Source organism: Mustelus asterias, chromosome 3 (assembly GCF_964213995.1).
Source record: "Mustelus asterias chromosome 3, sMusAst1.hap1.1, whole genome shotgun sequence".
Taxonomy (NCBI): domain Eukaryota; kingdom Metazoa; phylum Chordata; class Chondrichthyes; order Carcharhiniformes; family Triakidae; genus Mustelus; species Mustelus asterias.
This window is the reverse complement of record NC_135803.1, coordinates 127,154,944-127,175,965: the sequence shown is the minus strand read 5'-3', so window position 1 is coordinate 127,175,965 and position 21,022 is coordinate 127,154,944. Positions and strand designations below refer to the sequence as shown.

Here is a 21,022-nt window from a genome sequence, read left to right as displayed (position 1 = left end):
TGAATGCAGTAGCAGGCTAATGAACATGTGTCTCAATGTTATGAATGCAGATAATGAAGATTCATAGAATCATAGGGGTTTACAGCATGGAAACAGCCCCTTTGGCCCAACTTGTACATGCCGCCCTTTTGTTTTTAAACCCCTAAGCTAGTCCCAATTGCTCGCATTTGGCCCATATCCCACTGTACCCATCTTACCCATGTGACTGTCTAAATGCTTTTTAAAAAGACAGTTGTACTCACCACTACCACTACCTTTGGCAGCTTGTTCCAGACATTCACCACCCTCCATGAAAAAATTGCCCCTCTGGACCCTCTTGTATCTCTCCCCTATCACCTTAAACCTATGCCCTCTAGTTTCAGACTCCCCTACCTTTGGGAAAAGCTGTTGACTACCGAGCTGATCTGTACCCCTCATTATTTTATAGACCTCTATAAGATCACCCCTAAGTCTCCTATGCTCCAGGGAAAAGTCCCAGTCTATCCAGCCTCCCCTTGTAACTCAAACCAAGTCCAAGTAGCATCCTGGTAAATCTTTTCTGCACTCTTTTTTTTCCAGTTTAATAATATGCTTTCTATAATAGGGTGACCAGAACTGTACACAGTATTCCAAGTGTGGCCTTACCAATGGTCTTGTACAACTTCAAGATGTCCTAACTCCTGAATTCAATGTTTTGACCAATGAAACCAAGCATGCCAAATGCTGCCTTCACCACTCTGTCCACCTGTGACTCCGCTTTCAAGGAGCTATGAACATGTACCCCTAGATCTCTTTGCTCTAACTTTCCCCAACGCCCTACCATTAACTGAGTAAGTCCTGCCCTGGTTCAATCTACCAAAATGTATCACCTCCCATTTGTCTAAATTAAACTCCATCTACCATTCGTCAGCCCACTGGCCCAAGGTTGTTCTCATTAAAAGATCTGTTGGGTTCAGAATGAAGTCAAACTTTGGTCCTGCTGAGTTTATTCTAAACCACTTAATTTTGACTAGATCTTAATTTAAGTTCCAAGGAGCAATTGCATACATGATCCTACTTTTCATTAGATACTGCTGGTAAGAGTTTAAAAATAAAACTTCAGGTTTGAAAGTTTTTTGTTTTTTTATTTGCAAGTTGAAATTAATTGATGCTGACCAGTTCATAGCAACAATATATAGCATGTCAATCACTTTATACAGATTTGAATAGTTGCTGAAATTGTTTTTAAGCAATAGTTTGTTACATTGACATTGCCATACTAACTCAATGGATCCAAGCCCCACTCTTGACAGATGTGGAATCTCCAGTGCAGTACTAAGAAGTACTCTTTAGTGTTTAAACCAAGGTCTATTTCCCTGTTCAGATGGATGTACAAGATGCTATAGCACTATTGAGCTGGGGCTTTCTGTGACATAGCCACTAGTTATATTTCACCAGTAAACACCTCCCCAAAAAAGACAGGCTATCTTGCCATTTTTCTCATTGCTATGTGTCGGATCTTGATGTAGGGAAATAATTGCTCTGCAGCTGCATACAAGTTGAGTTGTTCTTGGCCTGAAATGCATTCTTGTGAAATAATCAGTGGTTTTGTATTAGTGAAGACGTTGCAAAGGTTCTAATGTTCTTAAATTCCTGTTAGGCAAAGGTGACCAATAACCATGACAAGAACAAGACTTACTCGGTGATTTATATACCAAAGGTTGCAGGGTGTCATAAGGTGAGTATATACATTTCACTACAACTTTTGTTCCATCTCTTTTGGAATATGTTGGTGCAGGAATGTTACTTTCATTATCCTTGTTACAAGGTGTTACTAGGCTGTTCTATTTGTGCTCTAACCTGGTTATTAAAATATAAAAAACAAGAATTTTACTGTGTTGCCCTGTTCCATCTCAAGAGCTGGGGCACGTCTTTGGTTTTTCCCTGTGGAAATGTTGCGATCGTGTTAATGGCCCAGGGATCTGAACATTAACACTTATACCCTCTTTAGCTATGCTCAAAATCTAAGTCTGTAACCCTGAAGGGTGTGGTGAAGTGTAGGAGTACACAATGTGTTTTAATAACATAAATACAAGATGACATTTCCTAGTTCATCCTTGTATTGCCACTGGACATTTGTTTCCATAATGGCTGACTTTGCAGTATTATTGATCTGTAATGGTCTCTCTCCAGGTAACTGTTTTGTTTGCTGGACAGCACATATCCAAAAGTCCTTTTGAAGTCAACATTGACAAGGCCCAAGGTGATGCCAGTAAAGTGACAGCACGAGGACCCGGCTTGGAATCTGCCGGAAACGTTGCCAATAAGCCAACCTACTTTGATATTTATACAGCAGGTATACTTTTGAAGCCTGGGTGGGTAAGGGAGGAAATAAAGTTTCCTTTATAGAAATTGCTCTTCAAAATACTAATGTTGGTTATTGGTGTAAAATTGCACTTTACAGTTAGGAATTTGAAGTAATGACATTAACATGGAAGGCTAAATTACTTGAATTGAGGTGACCCAGAGATTTTGAATATGTTCTAGCTATCTATTAAAATGGCCAGAATTTAAGATCACTTAAAGCGCACACATTAATATTTTTATGGAGAGCTTTATTTTTAGAAGGCTGGCTAGCACTACACTGGGGGCAACTGTACTTTACAGCATGCTATAACTATTTCTAATATTGCATTTGGGTAGTCCATATTTGGCATATGTTTTTAAACTTGCATTGAACTTTGATTTGTAGCCAAGCACTACATGTTGAAATACTGTTCCAGCAGTTTAATCTGAATGATTTGAGGTTTTTGAAATAACAGTTGAAGGAATTAAGTGTCAAAATCAGAACGAAAGCTCCTTTGGTATAAATAAGAGTCCTACGTTTTTTTGTCTTTAAAAGGTGCTGGAGTTGGCAGTATTGGAGTGGTGATAGTGGACCCTCGGGGTAATACTGATACTGAAGTAACGATTGAAGACAAGGGGAGCAATAATTATCGGTGCAGTTACAGGCCCTTGCAAGCAGGGCACCACACAATCCAAATTGCATTTGCTGAATCGCCAATACCCAAGAGTCCGTATTCTGTCACTGTAGGTGAAGGTGGGTGACGTGTCTGCACCATCTGCACAAGTGCTGATTACATTCTTCATAGTGGTTTTAAAACCCATGAGCTCAAAATTAAAATTTTCTTTGGGGAAAATAAATCTTTCAATGAGCATTTGAAGTCTTGCTACAAATATTTTACAGATTCGCAAGTATGAAAGATAAGGGGAGAGGGAGGAGACTATGCAATCTCTCTTGAACAGCAAGAAATTTAAATGCTAATTTAAAAATCCAGAATTGTAAAGCTATCATCAATAATGGCAACCAGAAAACTATTGGATTTTTGTTCACAAACCCATCTGGTTCACTATTGTCCTTTTTTGGGGGGGAGGAGGCAATCTGCCATCCTTACCTGTGCCAACCCCAGGCTCTCAGCAATGCAGTTGACTCTATAAATTATGCTCTGAAATAGCCTAGCAAGTCATTCCTAGTCTGTGAAGCCCTTATTTTAGTTTTGAGATTTGTTTTGATTGCCTCATTTATTTTTTTATACTTTTCCAATTCAATCAAGTCCAATTCACAGTCTCAACAAGTTTGAGACATTCCCAATCCAAGCTGACAAGACAGGGTCTGCAACCCCTGTCTTGGGCCTGATCTACATGAGCCAAGCTGATTGGAGTAGGCACAGGTCTTCCTCCTCCAAGACTTGATCTCATTTGCATCTTAGCCAAAAGGCCGAGATGCCACTTTTAAAAATTGCTTCATATGAAAATGAAGCTTAAATGCAACCTAATGACCCCAACCAAGCACAGCATCCGCATACTACACTTTATCTTAGCCAAAAGGCCAATGTCAAACTTATCTGTTTCTAGCAGTTTGTGATCTGTTCACGCAGCTCAGTATCTACTCTGCAGTTCCTTTTGTCTACAAAATATCTTTTTTGGATCAAGATTTATTCTGAACATGGTCAATATTTATTCCTTGAATTGGCATTGAGAGGAGGGTAGCTAGAAACTAAAGGAAGTGTTTGTTTCATTTACACTTGTGTTTCATTGTTGCAAAAGGAAGTTGGCATTGGTTAATCTGGAGTGTACATAAACAATTGCTGAGCAAATGATTTGTTGTCACACACTTTAAGCCAGTTAATTTTGTAGCACATAGTAAAAGCTTTCAACATAATTTTGCTTTAAACTCAAGGTTTTGGTTTCCAGGTTGCACTTATTCCAGTGTCAAAGGTATTAACCAATTCCATGTCTGTATTAGATCCAAGTTTCCAACTCTTTTCTCTTTCTCCCCGCCCAAAGAAAAATTTGAGAATGAAATGCGAAAGGTGACTTGTGTTCCTTAATGCTAACTTGATCAGAAGTCTCTCTTGTTTGGTACACATCCCTTTGTACTTCCAGTGACTTGCAACTGAGGGTTTTATCTCAAGTTTAAAGCTGACAATTAACATTGCTAATTACGATTGGTACCATTTACCTCCACTGGGTCTATTCACTCTTTATTCTGTTGTCTCGTTCCCCTTAGCCCGAAACACAACTTTACTGGACTCAGTGGAAACTTCAACTTTTCTTTCTGTTCCAGCTTGTAACCCCAATGCTTGTCGTGCTACTGGGCGTGGCCTACAACCTAAAGGACTGAGAATTCGCCAAGTTGCTGACTTTAAAGTTCATACTAAAGGGGCTGGAAGTGGTGACCTGAAAGTGATGGTGAAAGGACCAAGTAAGTTTTGCTCAAAGGATGGGTTTTATTGGAACAAGTAACCTGGTTAACTGTCCTCTTCCCCAAGGTTTTTAAAAACTAGCAAGGCATGAACTGAGGAAGAGGGAACCCAGCTAGCATTCCAACAATCCAGATTTGCTCTCAGACTAGGCTCCCTGCTGCTTGTCTTTTCTTCATATAACTTTGGAATAGCAATTTGAAGTTGAGTCATAAAGTCAGGTATACAGCACAAAAAAAGGCCCTTCAGCCCATCACATCTGCGCTGCTCAAAGACAAACCAGCCAACTGTTCTAATTCCACTTTCCAGCACTTGAATGGTCAAGACTGATTCTGCCCCACATCCCAGACTGTTTCAGTTTTGTGCTTACCTTGCTCATTGGGGTCAAAGGGCCAAAAAGAGTAACGCCATCATGATTGGCATTCTTGTTGAGGTCTTTGTCCATGACCATGTGACTGTCATTAATGAGACAATGAATTCTGTTTTTGTTCTGTTAATTAGTGAATAGACTCTAATTAGGTAGGGACATGTTTGGCTCAACTTTGTGGGCTGAAGGGCCTGTATTGTGCTGTAGTTTTTCTGTTTCTAATTAAATATTTTGCTAAATCTAAAACTTGCAACACAGTTTTCCACCATTTGAAGCTTGTGAATGTCGATATTCTAAATATACTTCCTGTTAGTTTTGAGAAAGCAATACCACAAACAATTAAGTTAACAATATACGTGGGCATCAAGTGAGATGTGCTTTCGCTAGCAATAAAGTAGTAGGTTAGTTTTAAAATTGGATTTTGTGAATTGTGCTGCCAGACAACCTTATCTTTAACACTGAATTTCCAGGCCCTTTATTTAAAATGTGATTTCATCAGTGACCTTAACATTTCCCCTGTGGCACGTGAAATAAAGAGCAATACACAGTTTTGTTTTTATGGTTACCTGCTAAGAGAGCCTTGAAACTATTATCAAGAGCAGAGATGCTGGAAAACTCTGCAGGTCTGACAGCATCTATTAGAGAAACCTGAGTCACTGTTTAGAGTCCTTTTGACTCTTGAGGGAGAATGTGTTTAGTGCTGTAAGAGATTGCAACTTTAAGAACAAAACCCTCCTGGTGTGGGAGGGGGAATAGTTTGAATTGGAGCAATACATGTTGGATCATTTTTTAAAAAGGGGTTTTAAGATGGAGAAGAATCTAAAGTTGTTGAGCTCAAATCCCAAGGACTGCAATGTACCCAATCAGAAGATATGCTGCTCCTCCAGCTTGCATTGGGCTTCACCTGGAGCATTGCAGCAGGTCAAGGACCAGGCATGTGGGCATGAGGGCAAAGTGCTTCATTAAAATGGCAAGCAACAGGAAAGTTGGTTGTGTGCAAATGGAGTAAAGGTTTTCCACTAAGTGGCCACCGCGTCTGTGTTTAATGTAGAGGAGACTGCATTGATGCAATTAACTTTGGTTAATCCAAGCTATGTTTGCATAGTCTCAAAGTCTGTTGGTTATATCTCCTTGACAGAAGGCTTGGAGCAGCCTGTGAAACAAAAAGATCTTTTGGATGGCGGGGATGCCTTTTCCTATGAGTACTACCCTGTCACACCCGGAAAACACATTGTCACTATCACCTGGGGTGGCCTTAACATTCCCAGGAGGTGAGTTTCTCTGTCTTTTAAAGCTCAGTTGATACATTCAAATGAGGATAACAAATTTTTAAGTTTATTTCTAGTTCAAAAATAAATCAATTGTTGATTTGAAAGTAATTTCCCCAGCCCCCTCATTATAGCCACTTTTCTTTTTAAAACAACCAAACTCCTAAAATGAACTGCTTAAAACTCAAGCCCCTCTATTCATCTGCTGTTTGTACATAGCCTTACAGCTTAAAACTATTGTGCATTCCATCTAACTATTTGGATCTTTCCCCTGTCCCAACCCCAAACTAAAGCTGTAGGATATTTTTGAATGAAACTTCTCCCTTAGAGAGTAACAGATGTACTGTTCGGCAAGCAAAAATGTTCCTGATTCATCCTTAAATGATTATGACTTTGAAGAGTTGATAGTTACAACAACTAAAGCAATGTGACCAGCTGCAGGATGTTTAATCTTCAACTGCTTTTGGACATGTTAGTCTAATGTAAAACAATTTGTATGAAACATTGTATTTTTTCAATTTCCTGTTGTGTTTACATGAATTAAATTTTAAATGTTGGCAAGATCATTCTTAACTGTTAGTGTACTAAGTATAACAAAATTAAATGCTAAACCCTTTGGTGTAGTGCAAATTACTAGAATATTGTGATCGTGGTTTCAGCCTGAACACAGAAATATTTTCCCTCCTTAGTCCTTTTGAAATTCAGATTGGACCTGAAGCAGGTCCTCAAAAGATACGAGCCTGGGGACCTGGCCTTGATGGAGGAGTTGTTGGCAAGTCAGCAGACTTTGTCGTAGAAACTATTGGGACAGATGTTGGTGTGCTGGGTAAGGCTGTTGGTTTTGCAAAATGTTTTTACATTAAATACTATAGCAATTGTGATTTGAGACCAGGGCTGGTCTGTCTTTATTGGAGTTGCAGGATTAACCTGCTCCCAAGAACTCCATTTACAGAATGTTCATGTTGCCGTGCACTAGATGTTACATCTTCAACTGCACACTCTTTCGGGCTTCACAAATAAATTTCACATCGAATTTGCTTTAGAAGGCACTTGTGCTGTGTGGAGCAACTTCAGATTGTTTAAAAAATACATTATTTGGCTTGTTAAAATGGAATATCACGCTGAATGAAAAGGTGAGCCAGTGACACATGACAAGCTCATCCAGTTATAGATGGACCAAATTTTGTTTAACATGTAAATAACTTCAACACTCTTCTCTTTGAGATAGTCAGAATTGTAATTTTGTTTTGAATTTCTGAGCTACAAATGTTGAAAGATTAATCTGTTCCTCAGGTTTTGCAGTAGAGGGTCCCTCTCAAGCCAAGATTGAATGTGATGATCAGAGTGATGGCTCCTGTAATGTATGCTACTGGCCAACAGAACCTGGTGAATATGCAGTGCATGTTTTGTGCGATGATGAGGACATCGTGGATAGTCCTTTTATGGCCACCATCCAACCTGCATCAAGTTCCTTCCATCCTGATAAGGCAAGAGTCCTTTTGGGATCAAGTATGACTTGTTCCCATCAGTTTGATGGGTTGAGATAACTAATAGTACACCTTTGTGGGGCAGTTGGTGCTTAGGTGGTTGAGTAGATGAGTTTAGAAGTTTGTACACTCTGGAGCTTCACTTCATCTCTATGTTCCTGACGGTGTCTCATTTTGTCATGTCCAAAATGAATCTTTTCTAGGGATTGCCATGAGTCAATGGGGATGTTTAACCACCTCTGCTTTGAGGACATCTCTTAAAGCATCTCCACTGTCGTCCTGGAAGTATTTTGCTGCAAGTTGAGTGGAGTAGTTGCTTTGGGAATGTGGCCTCTGGCATATGAATGTCATATCCAGAGCTGTTAAATGCCTTTATGCTGGACATGTTGGTTTGGAAGAGGGCTGTTGTTGGAACATTATCTTGCCAACAGATTTGGAGGACCTTGCAATCACACTGCTGGTGATACTTCAGTGTTTTGAAGTGCCTGCTGTAAATTGTCCAAGCCTCTCATTGGAGTGATTTTTGGTTTGCTCCTATGTGCTTCAGTCGTTGAGTTCTAGTATGCAGGTGACACTTGTGCTTGCTCAGCCAGAACTCCAGGTCATTGTAAACACCACTTCTGAAGCATACAAAGGGCAAGTCAAATGCACAGAACTTCCGATGCATTAAATGTTTGTCTTAAATTCATTTTTATAAAACCTGATGACCATGGCGCATACTGTTAGGTAATTCATAGAGGGCTGCCTCCTGTCTCTTGCTCACACACTCTGGCTAATTGTGAGGAAGGTGCAAAGGAGATTGCATCGATATGATTTAGATCCTGGATCTGTTATAAGCACACAACAGAAACCATTAAGTTATTAGCAAAGCAAAATTCTAGCGCTCAAGAATGACCAGTACTTAAAGTTGGTTGTAGTGCCTTTTATTCAAGAGATGTATTATCAGGTCTGCTGGGATGTATGTTGACACAGATTCATCTGTCTTTGTGTGGAATCCATTTCGCAACTTGTTGTAGCTTGCTCATTTTTGTCTAACTATATTGTACGTGCTTGATGACCAGGGCTTTCCCCCCTTATTTAGTAACAGGCTGGATCAGCCATGATAGCCAGATGAATGTGGAAAGTGGCTAAATAAGCGTGTAGGTTTTCGAAGCTGCATTTTACAATGTAGAAGATGCTTGGTGCTGTATGTTGCAAAGATCAGCAAATAAAATGCAAAGTCATTCAAGTATAAGCTTAAAATACCTCTTAGCCCTAAAGTTGATGTTTCTGGTTTAGGCTAATTTGGTAATCCTGAAAGGGATATCTATATATTAGGTATTTTGAATGGCAGCTGTGATATTGTATGGTCTGAACAATGGAGGAATCTATTGAACGATGACTTTTTTGTTACAAGATGTGGTGTTTTCCTCCTCGTGCAGGTTAAAGCCTATGGTCCTGGCTTGGAGAAAACTGGCTGCATTGTTCACAAACCAGCTGAATTCACAGTGGATGCTAAAGATGCTGGGAAGGCTCCACTAAAAATTTATGCACAAGTAAGAACCAATTCTGCAGTTTTCCCACTATTGACACAACTCTTATCATTGTATGAACTTTCCAATGCAATTTGGAAAATATGCCCTTGCCAACTATCTATATGAAGCAATAGAAAACCGGTTATTGATTTAAAAAAAAAACAGGTTGACATTCTTTGGCAACAGAATAGAAAATTGGCCCCAGACGCTCTAGTTCAGGGGCTGCTTAGTACAGTGAATGAGTAACACCTGTTTGTACACCCATGACAGACAATGCACTTGCATGGATTGTAATCCTGTATGTGCAGTTTGGGGTGGGTGGGGGAGAGGGGGATGGAAATCTCTTATTTGTCTTGAACACACTCTGAGAATTGGGATCCCATTTTTAGCTTAAAATTTGTGTATTTAGATTTGTGACATTCGGTGTTCAAGGACTTGGAAAGTTCCTCCTGCAGCTGAATTCTTATCACTTTGAAGGTGAAATCGTTGAAGTTATAATAGATAGCACTGCTAGATAAAGATCCTGCTGCATAAGGCAATCTTTAATGTAAGAAGCTTTTCCATTGGGTGGCACAGTGGTTAGCACTGCTGCCTCTTGGCACCAGGGACCTGAGTTCAATTCCAGTCTTGGGTGAATGCCTTGTGTGGAGTTAGCATGTTCTGTGTTTTCTCCCTCACTCCAAAGATGTGCAGGTTAGGTTAATTGGCAGAGTAAATATGGAGGTAGGGCCTGGGTGGAATTGTTGTCAGTGCAGGGTCGATGGGCCAAATGGCTGCCTTCTGCACTGTAGGGATTCTGACTGTTTGTTTGTATCTGCACTTTATAGGATTCAGAGGGCATTCCTATCAATGTTCAAATAAAGAATAAAGGTGATGGAATAACAGCCTGCTCCTATACTCCGACCAAACCGATCAAACACACTGTTGCAGTTGCATGGGGAGGAGTCAATGTCCCCAACAGCCCATTCAGAGTAAGTTGGCATTCCCTTCTGTCTCATTCCCTCTATCTTGCACGTAGTAGGAAGGTGGTGTTCCTGTCAATGGCCTGTACCCTAATGTCTGAATGTTGCTTTGCAAGACATTGTTACAACTTTAATTTTGCTTTCAGTAGCTATGTAAAAGTAGTTACTTTGCCCTTTTCCTCATGCAGATATGTTGATACTTGCCAAGGCTAACTTCTGACAAAAATGGTTTCAGGATTTTTATTTTTTATTCTCCATAACCACCAAGTCTTGGCTAAAATTCTTGGTTGGGGCCAGTGTTGTACTGAACTCCTTGCTATTTGGGAATTTCCCAAGTAGCGAATTTAAATTTGAAATCCGTTTGAAACTCATTCTTTATGCCAAGAACCTTTTAGGAAATTTAATTATGGCCCCTTTGGGATGATTTGTGACTCTTGCATAGTTCAGTACCACACAAGTGTATATTTATCTACAGTTATGTGAAGCACAGGCATGTTTAAAATGACTGCTTAGCTGTTTCGTTTTTCTAAATTAACTTGTGTCTTTAGATTAATATCGGTCAGGGGAGTCATCCACAAAAGGTGAAGGTTTTTGGTCCCGGCATTGAAAGAACTGGTTTGAAAGCTAATGAACCGACTCATTTTACAGTGGATTGCACAGAAGCTGGGGAAGGTAAGGAAAAGGCCTGGAAAATATGCTATTCATTTCTTGTTTCCCTCGACCATTTCTGCACAGTTGCTCTTCTAGTTGTGGTCATACCATAAGACTGACTCACTCATTCTATTTATTCATTTACAGGATGTGGGTGTTGCTGGCTAGACCAGCATTTATTACCCATCCCTAATTATCCTTGAAGGTAATAGTGAGCCATCTCCCAACTGTTGCAGTCCATGTGATGTAGGTAGACACACAGTGCAGTTAGGATGAGAGTTCCACAGCTTTAACCCAGTAAGGGTGAAGGAATAGTAGTATATTTCCAAGTCAGGGTGGTGTGTGGCTAGAAGAACTTGCAGGTGGTGGTGGTGTTCCCATGCATTTGCTGCCCTTGTCCTTCTGAGTGATATAGGTTGTGGGCTTGGAAGGTGCTGCAGTGAATCTTATAAAATGGTATGCAGTGCTGCCACAGTGCTGGAGGGAGTGAATATTTAAGTTGGTGGATGAGGTGCCAATCAAGTGGGCTGCTTTATCCTGGATGGTGTCAAACTTTCTTAAGTAGGGGATTCAGTGATGGTAATGTCATGAGGGAAAGGTTGGATTCTGTCTTGTTGGAAATGGTCATTGTCTGCCACTTGTGAGGTGAGAATGTGACTTGCCACTTGTCTGTCCAACCTTTCTTGATCATGCATTTTGCTCTGGTTCAGAACAGACCAGTTCAATGGTGAGCAAACATTTGGCTTTAAGACTTTTTTCTGAAATCCTAATCCTAAAAGAATAATTATTGAACAGTGTGTCAGATTAAACAGTCCATGACTTGATGAATTTTCAGCATTGTGTTTTATCTAGTATTCGTCAAACAGACTGGGGCGATCTCTGGTTTCATCCCAAGTCCATGTTGATCTTTTTGGATGACTAGGAAATATTAAAATTAATTTTAACGTTCCCATGTTGAAGAGGAAAAAATTGGCAGGATTCCTGAACTTCACTGCTCTTGTGATTTGTGCATGGGTATGTCACAGGAAAAGATTGAGCTCTGATTTCTGTCGTAGTGGTGAGAGCCTGTTACTATTACTAGCCAAGACCGATGCATCCCCATTACCACTCAATGCAGAAGGCCAAGCAGAAATGCAAATGTGCAATATGGAAGGAAATTTGTATTTGGTTATCGGGAAAATGTGATACTAGCTAAGCAGATTTACAGATGTTTCCAGTTGAGGCCAATCGTAACTTCTCTTCTACACTTGTCTTCAGGTGATGTCAGTGTTGGCATAAAATGTGATGCTCGTGTGATTAGTGAATCTGAGGAGGACATTGAATTTGACATCATTACAAATCCTAACGATACTTTCACAGTCAAATATACACCCCCTGCTGCAGGACGGTACACCATTAAAGTGCTTTTTGCTGGTCAGGTTTGTATCCTGTAACTAAAGCTACCCAGCATTACAGTTTGGCTCTTGTAGCTTGTTGTGCAATCGACTAATCCTCCATCCTTTTTTTTTCAATAGGAAATTCCCATTGGCTCTTTCAGAGTTAAAGTGGATCCATCACATGATGCCAGCAAAGTCAAGGCTGAAGGTCCAGGGTTAAATAAAACTGGTAAGAGTCAACACTTAATCCCATGAGAGCATTTGTAGGTCAGTTCAGCCTTCTGATCTTTGTCTATTTTGCACCTTGTTCTGTGCTATTGGTTAAAGTTTTTTGCCAGTATTCACAGCTTATAACATAGTAGTGTATCAAATGCTCCAAAGCATGTACGTGAACTGGGTAGAATATCTTGGGACTCTCTCAATGAAGCAGAGTACATTCTGTTTTGCTTTGAACCATTGCTCAGGTTTAGTAGATCAAATTGAAATGCCTCAGACTAAGTCTTTGTTGCTTATCTTAATCAGTTCCCTGAATTGTAATTGAAATATTTTGGCCTCTGTCATTGTCATTGTCAATTACAAGCTTCTCCTTTATGGTAGCCCTGGAAAAGAAGTCTGATCCACTATCTAATGCATGTCCATAGCCAAGAGTGATGTACCACGATGGAAGTATTGGGTCCACAGCAGTCTTTGGGCAACTTCAGAGTGCCTTAATGAATGTCGATAACAAATTTGGTGCTTGCTGCTAGTTGCTTAGTTTTAAAAAAATAAATGCAATCAGATTTAAGTAATTGAGGCTAAGGGTGGTTCTGTGGTGTGAAGAAATATTGAGCATTTGTGCTACCGCAGAAATGCAGTATGAAATAATTATGGTTAAAAGGCTATTTATGTCAGTGCATGACTTGATTGTTCAAAATAGGCAGCTCCATATGTCTTTGGTCATTGAGTAATGTAACGTGATAAATCCTGAAAAGACTCTGGAAACCATGTGGTTTCCTTATGACTTAGAATAGTGCTGTTCTGTGCCCCTAACCCCCATGGCGATCTTTCCTTTTTCAACCACTATGTAGCTTTTGTCAGAGAAAGCTAACCTAGGCCAAAAGACTGTCTGCTTTTGGTTTGCCTGGTATGTTCTTGTGGAGTATAATTTTTAACGTAATGCTTGCTTCTTGAGCAAGCCTCAATTCATTCTGGAAATATCTGCAGGGAGCAACTGTAAATAATCAAGGTACTTCTAAGCAGATGTTAAATTGGTATTCAACTCTATCATTCCGTAGTAAATATACTGTTCTTGACTCCAGAAAATGGAGAGAACCTTGCTTGCCTTGGAAGGATAATGGTCAAAACACATCAGCCATGGTAAATAACATGTTTGTCTTAGTTGTCAGGGTTATCCAATATTGTATTCCTCCTTTCACTCTAGTGGACTAGCTGAGATTTTGGGTGTGCACATTTTTGTCAGGTGTGATTTGATTGAGGGGGACAATACTGGGCTGATTGTGCTCAATGTAATGCTTATACTCAACTGGCCATCTCTTTGCAAACTTGTTCAATGGTTTCAAATACTGGTTTAATTTTCCTCTGGAGTGAGGTGCTGTTAACTCTAGCTGCTGGCAGTCATTCCCATGTTTTACCAGCAGTCTCGGGCTAGCTGGAAACACAGACCTCTGAAGTGAGTAATCTCGTTGTGACGGAGCAGGGATCAGTTATTTGCTTATTCAGTGGAATATTTTGAAATTGTATTCTGCAGGGCAAATTTCTCATACTTTAGGGGCAAGCTGCCCCATCCCCCATTTCTGTTTCCCTGTTGTCTGATGGCATTTGTTGCATAATTTTGAGCTCTGAGTAATGTTCTTTCAATGGACAGGAGTAGAACTTGGGAAGCCAACCCATTTCACCGTCTTTACAAAGGGTGCTGGGAAGGCCCCACTTCAAGCACGCTTCAGTGGACCTGCAAAAGGAGACGCCGTTGGTGATTTTGAAATTATCGATAATTATGACTACTCTCAGACAGTCAAGTATACGCCACTACAGCAGGTGGGTGCTGGTATTCACCTATTGTACTTTATTTCTTGCATGGTATCAAGATCTTTGGGATAGTTTCTTGGAACAGCAGCAGAGCAGGCAATACTAGCCTGGTACTGTGCAATGAGTGGGATTAATTGATGACCTCCTGAAGGTATCCCTAGGTCGCAGTAATCATTAATATGATTGAATTTCGCATTGTTAGAGGGATAGGATAGTGGGGGCAAAACTAGTATTCTAAACTTGAAGGACGGTTATGAGGGCATGAAAGTAGTGAATTGGCACATGGAGTTAAGGGATACATCAATCAAGATGCAGCAACAAACATTTTGGAATACTCAATATAGATACAATCCAGCAAAGAATTCCATTGAAAACCCACCATCTGTGGTTAACTAGTTAAATATACCACAAAGAAAAAGCATTTTGCAGTGGGGTGAATGGCAGGTCAGAAAATTGAACAGAATATAAAGAATTGCAGAGAATGACTAAAAGATTGAGGGAGTATTAAGATGAGTTTCTAAGTGTTGGTCCTATAGAAAGTGAGTGTGGGGAATTAATAATGGAAAGTAAGGAGATGGCTAACGAATTGAATAGGTATTTTGTATCCCTCTTTTACTATAGAGGATGTAGATACAGGTGACATTCCAGAAATGGTTGTCAGGAAATGGGACAAGGAACTCCAGAAAATTAGACTTGCCAGAGAAATGAGATTGAGCAAATAGTTGGAGCTGCGGGCTGACCTGAGTCCTGAAACTTCCTGAGTCTTCGAAGTAGCTAGTAAAATAGTTGTTTGGTTTTAATTTTCCAGCATTCACTAGATTTGGGGAAGATTCCATTAGATTGGAAAATAGCACATGTCCCTATTTTTAGTCAAAGGGAGACCGGAAACTACAGGCCAGCTATCTTAACTTGGGCAGGGGAGGGCAGTGGTATTGTTGCTGGACTAGTAATCCAGAGACTCGGCGTAATATGCTGGGGACACTGGTTCAAATCCCATCACTGCTCATGGTGAAATTTGAATTCAATACAGATATGGAATTAAAAGTCTAATGACCGTGAAACCACTGATTGTCGTAAAGTCATCTGGTTCACTAATATCCCTTGGAAGGAAATCAGGCCTACATGTGACTCCAGATACACAGCAATATAGTTGACTTAGTTGCCTGCAGCGATGGGCAATAGCCAGCAACACCCACATCCCATGAACAAATTTTTAAAAAATGTGCCACAGGGAACATGTAAGACGTTTAATAGTAGCTTCTTACGCAGGTTTGGAAATGTTTCAGGTGATTGGATAGTGTCAACATGTTTTGATGAAAGGGAAATACTGTTTAATCAATTTACTGGAGCTTTTTGAAGGAGTCACATGCTGTACATAAAGGAGAACTGTTGAATGTACAGTAATTGGATTTCTAGAAGACACTTGATTAGGTGCCACAAAGGTTGTTGTAGGGAGGTAACATTGGCATGAATAGAAGATTGGCTTGCTAAAGGAAACTGGGGGTAACCATCAGTGGGTCTTTTCTGGTTGGCAGAATGTAATTGTGCCAGGCCTCAACTTAATTTATGTAAATGACTTGGATGAATGTACAGATATTGAGACAAGATGGGTAGGAAAGCAAGTTCTGAAAAGGATGCAAGGAGGCTACAAAGTGACATTGGTTAAGTGAATGGGCAAAGATCTGACAAATGGAGTATAATGTGGGCAAAAGTGAAATTGTCCATTTTGGCAGGAGGTATACAAAAGCACATTATGGTGAGAAATTGCAGAGCTTGGATTCGGAAGAATACGGATGTCCTAATACATGAATTGTAAATGTTAGTATGCAAGTAAAGTAATAGAATATTATCATTTATTGTGAGGGGAACTGATTACAAAAGTAGGGAAGTTATTCTACCGTTGTAGAATAACTTCAACACTGGTGAGGACATCTGAAATATTGTGTACCATATTGATTTCCTTTATTGGAAATAAATGCATTTGAAGCAGTTTGGCAAAGGTTTAATATCTGGAATGAGCGGGTTGTCATGAAGATTCAGCTTGTATCCACTGTTTACATGAGTAAGAGGTGACTTGATTAAAAAGATTTCAATGTTCTGAGGGGGCTTGGCAGTGAATGTGGAAAGGATGCCTCCTCTTGTGGGAGAACCATGGGGTCACAGTTTTAAAAATTGGGGATTTAACTTGAGGCTGATGAAGGGGCTGGGGGCCTTTGGAACCTCTCCTCAAAAGGCAAGCTGGGTCTTCGAATATGAAGGCAAAGCTAGATATATCCTTGGTGAGCAAGGTCATTGGGGTAGGCAAGAAAATGGGATTTGCAATCTGATCAGCCATGATCTTATTGAATGTCTGAGCAAGCTCAAGGGTGGAGTGGCCTGTCGTATATTCATGTGAAATCTATTTATTTGGGTAAAACTGCTCTGGCCTGTTTTGTAAAGTATACAAAGTGTTATTCTAATGTGTATTTTCAGGGTAAGATGGGAATTGCTGTGACCTATGGTGGCGATCCAATTCCCAAGAGTCCCTTCGGCATAGAGGTAGCATACCCACTTGACATGAACAAGATCATGGTTAATGGTCTTGAAAACAGTATGTACATCTTTAATTTGAATTGCTTCTAAAGAAATGTATTTGTACTTTTAGATCAGTTCGTTTTGATTTGAACAGTGTTGCAGCTTCAGTTTCTGTGCTAAATGCTTCACATTTATAACATACATTACAATTGCACTTCTAGTCACGTGTCTAATAGAATTCAGCAACCTCTTTTCTGAAGTCAATATTTAAACTGAGTGCAAATTTGAGTACCTGGAATATGTATTCCATCTGAATTAATCTTTCTTCAGGTTTTGCATTGGCTAACCTATCTAATCCTGCAGAGTTGTCCAACATAACCATTTGACACTTTGCACAGATATGTATTTAAAGCAAAATTTTGCAGTTCAGAATAAAATGAGGGTTATTTCAGCATAATACATTATGTATAATTGTCTTCGATATGTTTTCAGCTATTGCTGTCATCACCAAGTTCCCTTGTAACCATCTTATACTTGGAATGACTATTGCATTGCTTTCTCTACTACGTTTTTGTTCTCATTTTCTACTATTCCCGATCTTGCTGTCTTTTTAGTATGCTGTTAACTAAAACTGGCAACCCAACAAAAATACAATTTCCCCATGTCAGATTTTTAGAGTTTGCATTGTATTTTTCTGTTTTGGACCACCTTTTAGTGATGGCTAAATATCAGTTTTTTGATTGATCTGTTTTTGAATATTTCTGCTATTCTTTATGGTGTTCTATTTGTGTTTGTGGTGATCTGTCCAAGGGTGACCTCTCTCTGAAGATTCTTGATTAGGCACAAGACTTTTTTCAGGATGTTAGTGAGGCTGACTACAGGTCAGATTTTGTAATGAATGCATTTTTTGCACTCAATTAGCTCTGTCCAACGCTAACCTAGTTGACCACATCTGGTCCCCCTAAAGACATAAACTGCCAATAATGTCAATTCTGAGATGAATGTGAATTTAATTTTGTAATATTGGGTGTTGTGCAGAAGAGGTGAGACATGGGGCAGAATTTTAAGTGCCCCCACCCCCTTGACACTTTGTTTCAACATGCATGCAAACCCCCTGCTGCCAGGAAACCCTCAGCAGGTTTTGCCATTGGTAGGACTGGAATATCTTGCCAGTGTGAATGGCCAGAAAATGCCAACCTCCAGGTGCATGTTTGGAAGATGTCCCTATTCCTGAATTCTCTTGTCTGAAGAATTGTACACTAGGTAACTGTCAGTGTTCATGGTTGTCCGTTTGCATAATAAATACATTTTTTTTTCCATTATTAGGAGTAGAGGTTGGGAAAGATCAGCAGTTCAGCATAAACACAAAGGGAGCAGGGGGGCAAGGTAAAGTGGATGTGACCATCTCGAGCCCTTCACAGAAACCTGTGCCTTGTGTAGTAGAGCCAGTTACCAGTAAGGATGCTTGTGTTGCCAAGTACATCCCCAAGGAAGAAGGACTATACACGGTAGATGTGATGTATGACAGGAATCCAATTGTAGGCAGCCCATTCACTCTGGAAGCTGCACTTCCTCCAGATCCTTCCAAGGTAAGTGGCTACTAATTTAGATTTTTGCCGTGGTGTTTTGTACCTTTTTTTTTCAAGCTTCTAGATTCTTTTGATATAGAAACCACCAAATTTAGGAACTGAAGAATTGAGCAAGTCGAGGTTCTCTTCCTCTGCACTGAAAAGCAAGCAAATCTATAATGCAGTTGAGTTTCCAATCCAAGTTGAAACCCGAGAGCACTCCCATTTTGGGGATATAGAAGACACAGATTATTCTTGTGTTGGAGGTATCCTAGTCAAGATAAGCCATTTAGCTATTAAACTAGTTGCTATTGTATTAAGATTTGAATCTGAATTGGGGTAGGTGATATCTTTAACATTCCACTTGTGGCTGCATCTAGTGTGCTAACTTCCATGAACCTTGTTTCTTTTGTAGGTAAAAGCCTATGGGCCAGGCCTCAAAAGTGGTGTTGTCGGCAAATCTGCTGAATTCACCATAGACACCAAAGGAGCTGGTACAGGTGGGCTGGGTCTCACTGTGGAAGGTCCATGTGAAGCCAAGATTGAGTGCTCAGATAATGGGGATGGAACCTGTTCAGTCTCCTATTTACCAAATGAAGCTGGTGAATATCTTATTAATATTTTGTTTGAAGAAGTTCACATTCCGGGTTCCCCATTCAAGGCAGATGTGAAACTGCCCTTTGACCCCTCCAAAGTTATTGCCTCTGGTCCTGGATTGGAACGTGGAAAAGTTGGAGAAGCTGGACTATTCACTGTTGACTGTTCTAAAGCTGGCCCTGGTGAATTGACCATAGAGCCAGTATCAGAGAAAGGTGTTCAGGCTGAAGCCCACATTCAGGATAATGGCGATGGCACTCACACAGTCAGCTGTATTCCACGTCAGCATGGTCCCCACACAATTGCACTGAAATATGGAGGGCAGCCTGTGCCCAAATTTCCAGTACGGCTGCAGGTGGATCCAGCAGTTGATACAAGCAGTGTTAAAGTATATGGACCTGGAATCGAAGGACGTGGTAAGCTGTTTGTATTTCTCAACCTTTTGGCTATTCTTGTGGTCTTTTAGCAAACATTTTTCCACTTTGATATTTATTGTATCCCCTGCCAATAAAATCAGCACAATTATTGTAACATGATATGAAATTGAACTATAGCTAGAAAGTCAATTTACACAAAATATTCTGTATAAATTAAAATTGATCAGGATATCCCAAAGCAATTTGCTTACTGCTGCTTTAATTCAGAAAATGTAGCAGCAAAATCTGTGCACAGGAAGAGTGCACTGACAATAGCAATGGTACAAATAGCCAGGTTTTCATTGTATAGTTGAGTGGTGGAGGGCTAGTCGGGGCAGGTTCACTACTGTTCTTGCGTGATACAGAATCTTTTACATCTGCCTTTGAGGGCAGATGAAGACTTAGAGGTCATGTTTTGAATGAGGTTAACTAACAGTGCAGCATATCTTGGATTGTCAACAAGCCTTTGAGCCCAGACCAATGCCTAATATGGCTTCAGTTCCCTGCCATCGTTAACATTTTGCAGGTTTGAATGGTTAGTGGTGAATTACATTGGCAATCGCATACATGTACTTGCTATTCTTTGGAATATGTTTATTTTTGTAATCCTATTCTAATTCTAAAATTAGCTAGCTTTAAAGCCACTTGTATCAAGTTAAATTTTATTTTAACCATTCTGTTATGGATAACTTGTTCATTTTAACAGTCAATATTGTGTAAGCTGACTGCACAAAGTTCAATCGGAACTATAGTTACATGAGTCAGGGAATCTTTATTTCCACTTTTTATGTGCACATCTTGTAGTTGTATAACATTTAAGTGTTCCAACATTTCATTTTGTGATCAATATACAAAGCTGTAAACCAGTCACATTCTATCATGTTTTTATTTTTAATAATTTGGAATGACAGAACAAACCGTTTTGGAAAATATTTACCATTTTTTAACTTTGCAGCAAACCTACTTTAAAGAAAAACTGCTTCCCTATTAAAGAAAGTATCATAAAGATCTAATTTATATACACACTACAGGTTTTTTGATTGCCACTTGCCTGTCTAAATGTATGACGATTTTGGGGTCATGTTAATCACTGCCAGATGTTTCATTTTTGGGGGGGGGGGGGCAAGAATACAAGTTTAAATGACCTTCACTAATTATTGGTGGATTGAGTCACTTAAGTGCAGTAAAGTGGTTAACAATTTGAGTATATAGGAGGTTGAACATTATCCTGACAGGGATAATAGCTCAACTTGTAGAGTGCACTGGTTTGACGACGGCAAGAGCACTGTGCATAGTCCTGATCTGTTCTAAAATAGGAACGACACAAGCTTTGGAGATGGTTAAACATAATCTGGACAGTGGATTAAGAAATCTGGAGCAGAAGACCTTTAACGATCCCTGCCAAGGAATATAGATCAAATCTTAAATTGACATAACCACAAATTCTAACCCAAGGGACATTGATTCCAGCTCTGAAAAGGGGATAGTAAGGGAAGTTGTTTTTTTCATGGTGGATGACGAATGGACAGTCAGGCACATAAGCAAATTCAAAAAAG

General features: G+C 39.9%; 1 protein-coding gene across 8 annotated transcripts in view; it reads left to right on the top strand.

Moving 5' to 3' along the window:
• LOC144491573 (filamin-B-like) overlaps positions 1 to 21,022 on the top strand; it is a 167,804-nt gene that overhangs the window by 101,377 nt on the left and 45,405 nt on the right. For all 8 annotated transcript variants that reach the window (XM_078209565.1, XM_078209568.1, XM_078209562.1 and 5 more), the window contains exons 7-22: positions 1,619 to 1,696; positions 2,152 to 2,314; positions 2,861 to 3,058; positions 4,586 to 4,723; positions 6,227 to 6,359; positions 7,046 to 7,182; positions 7,650 to 7,843; positions 9,265 to 9,378; positions 10,185 to 10,328; positions 10,868 to 10,991; positions 12,228 to 12,388; positions 12,485 to 12,575; positions 14,211 to 14,380; positions 16,844 to 16,961; positions 18,212 to 18,474; positions 18,869 to 19,466. In XM_078209565.1, the coding sequence (XP_078065691.1) occupies positions 1,619 to 1,696; positions 2,152 to 2,314; positions 2,861 to 3,058; positions 4,586 to 4,723; positions 6,227 to 6,359; positions 7,046 to 7,182; positions 7,650 to 7,843; positions 9,265 to 9,378; positions 10,185 to 10,328; positions 10,868 to 10,991; positions 12,228 to 12,388; positions 12,485 to 12,575; positions 14,211 to 14,380; positions 16,844 to 16,961; positions 18,212 to 18,474; positions 18,869 to 19,466 (2,824 nt within the window). The remainder of the gene's footprint in view (positions 1 to 1,618; positions 1,697 to 2,151; positions 2,315 to 2,860; positions 3,059 to 4,585; positions 4,724 to 6,226; positions 6,360 to 7,045; positions 7,183 to 7,649; positions 7,844 to 9,264; positions 9,379 to 10,184; positions 10,329 to 10,867; positions 10,992 to 12,227; positions 12,389 to 12,484; positions 12,576 to 14,210; positions 14,381 to 16,843; positions 16,962 to 18,211; positions 18,475 to 18,868; positions 19,467 to 21,022) is intronic.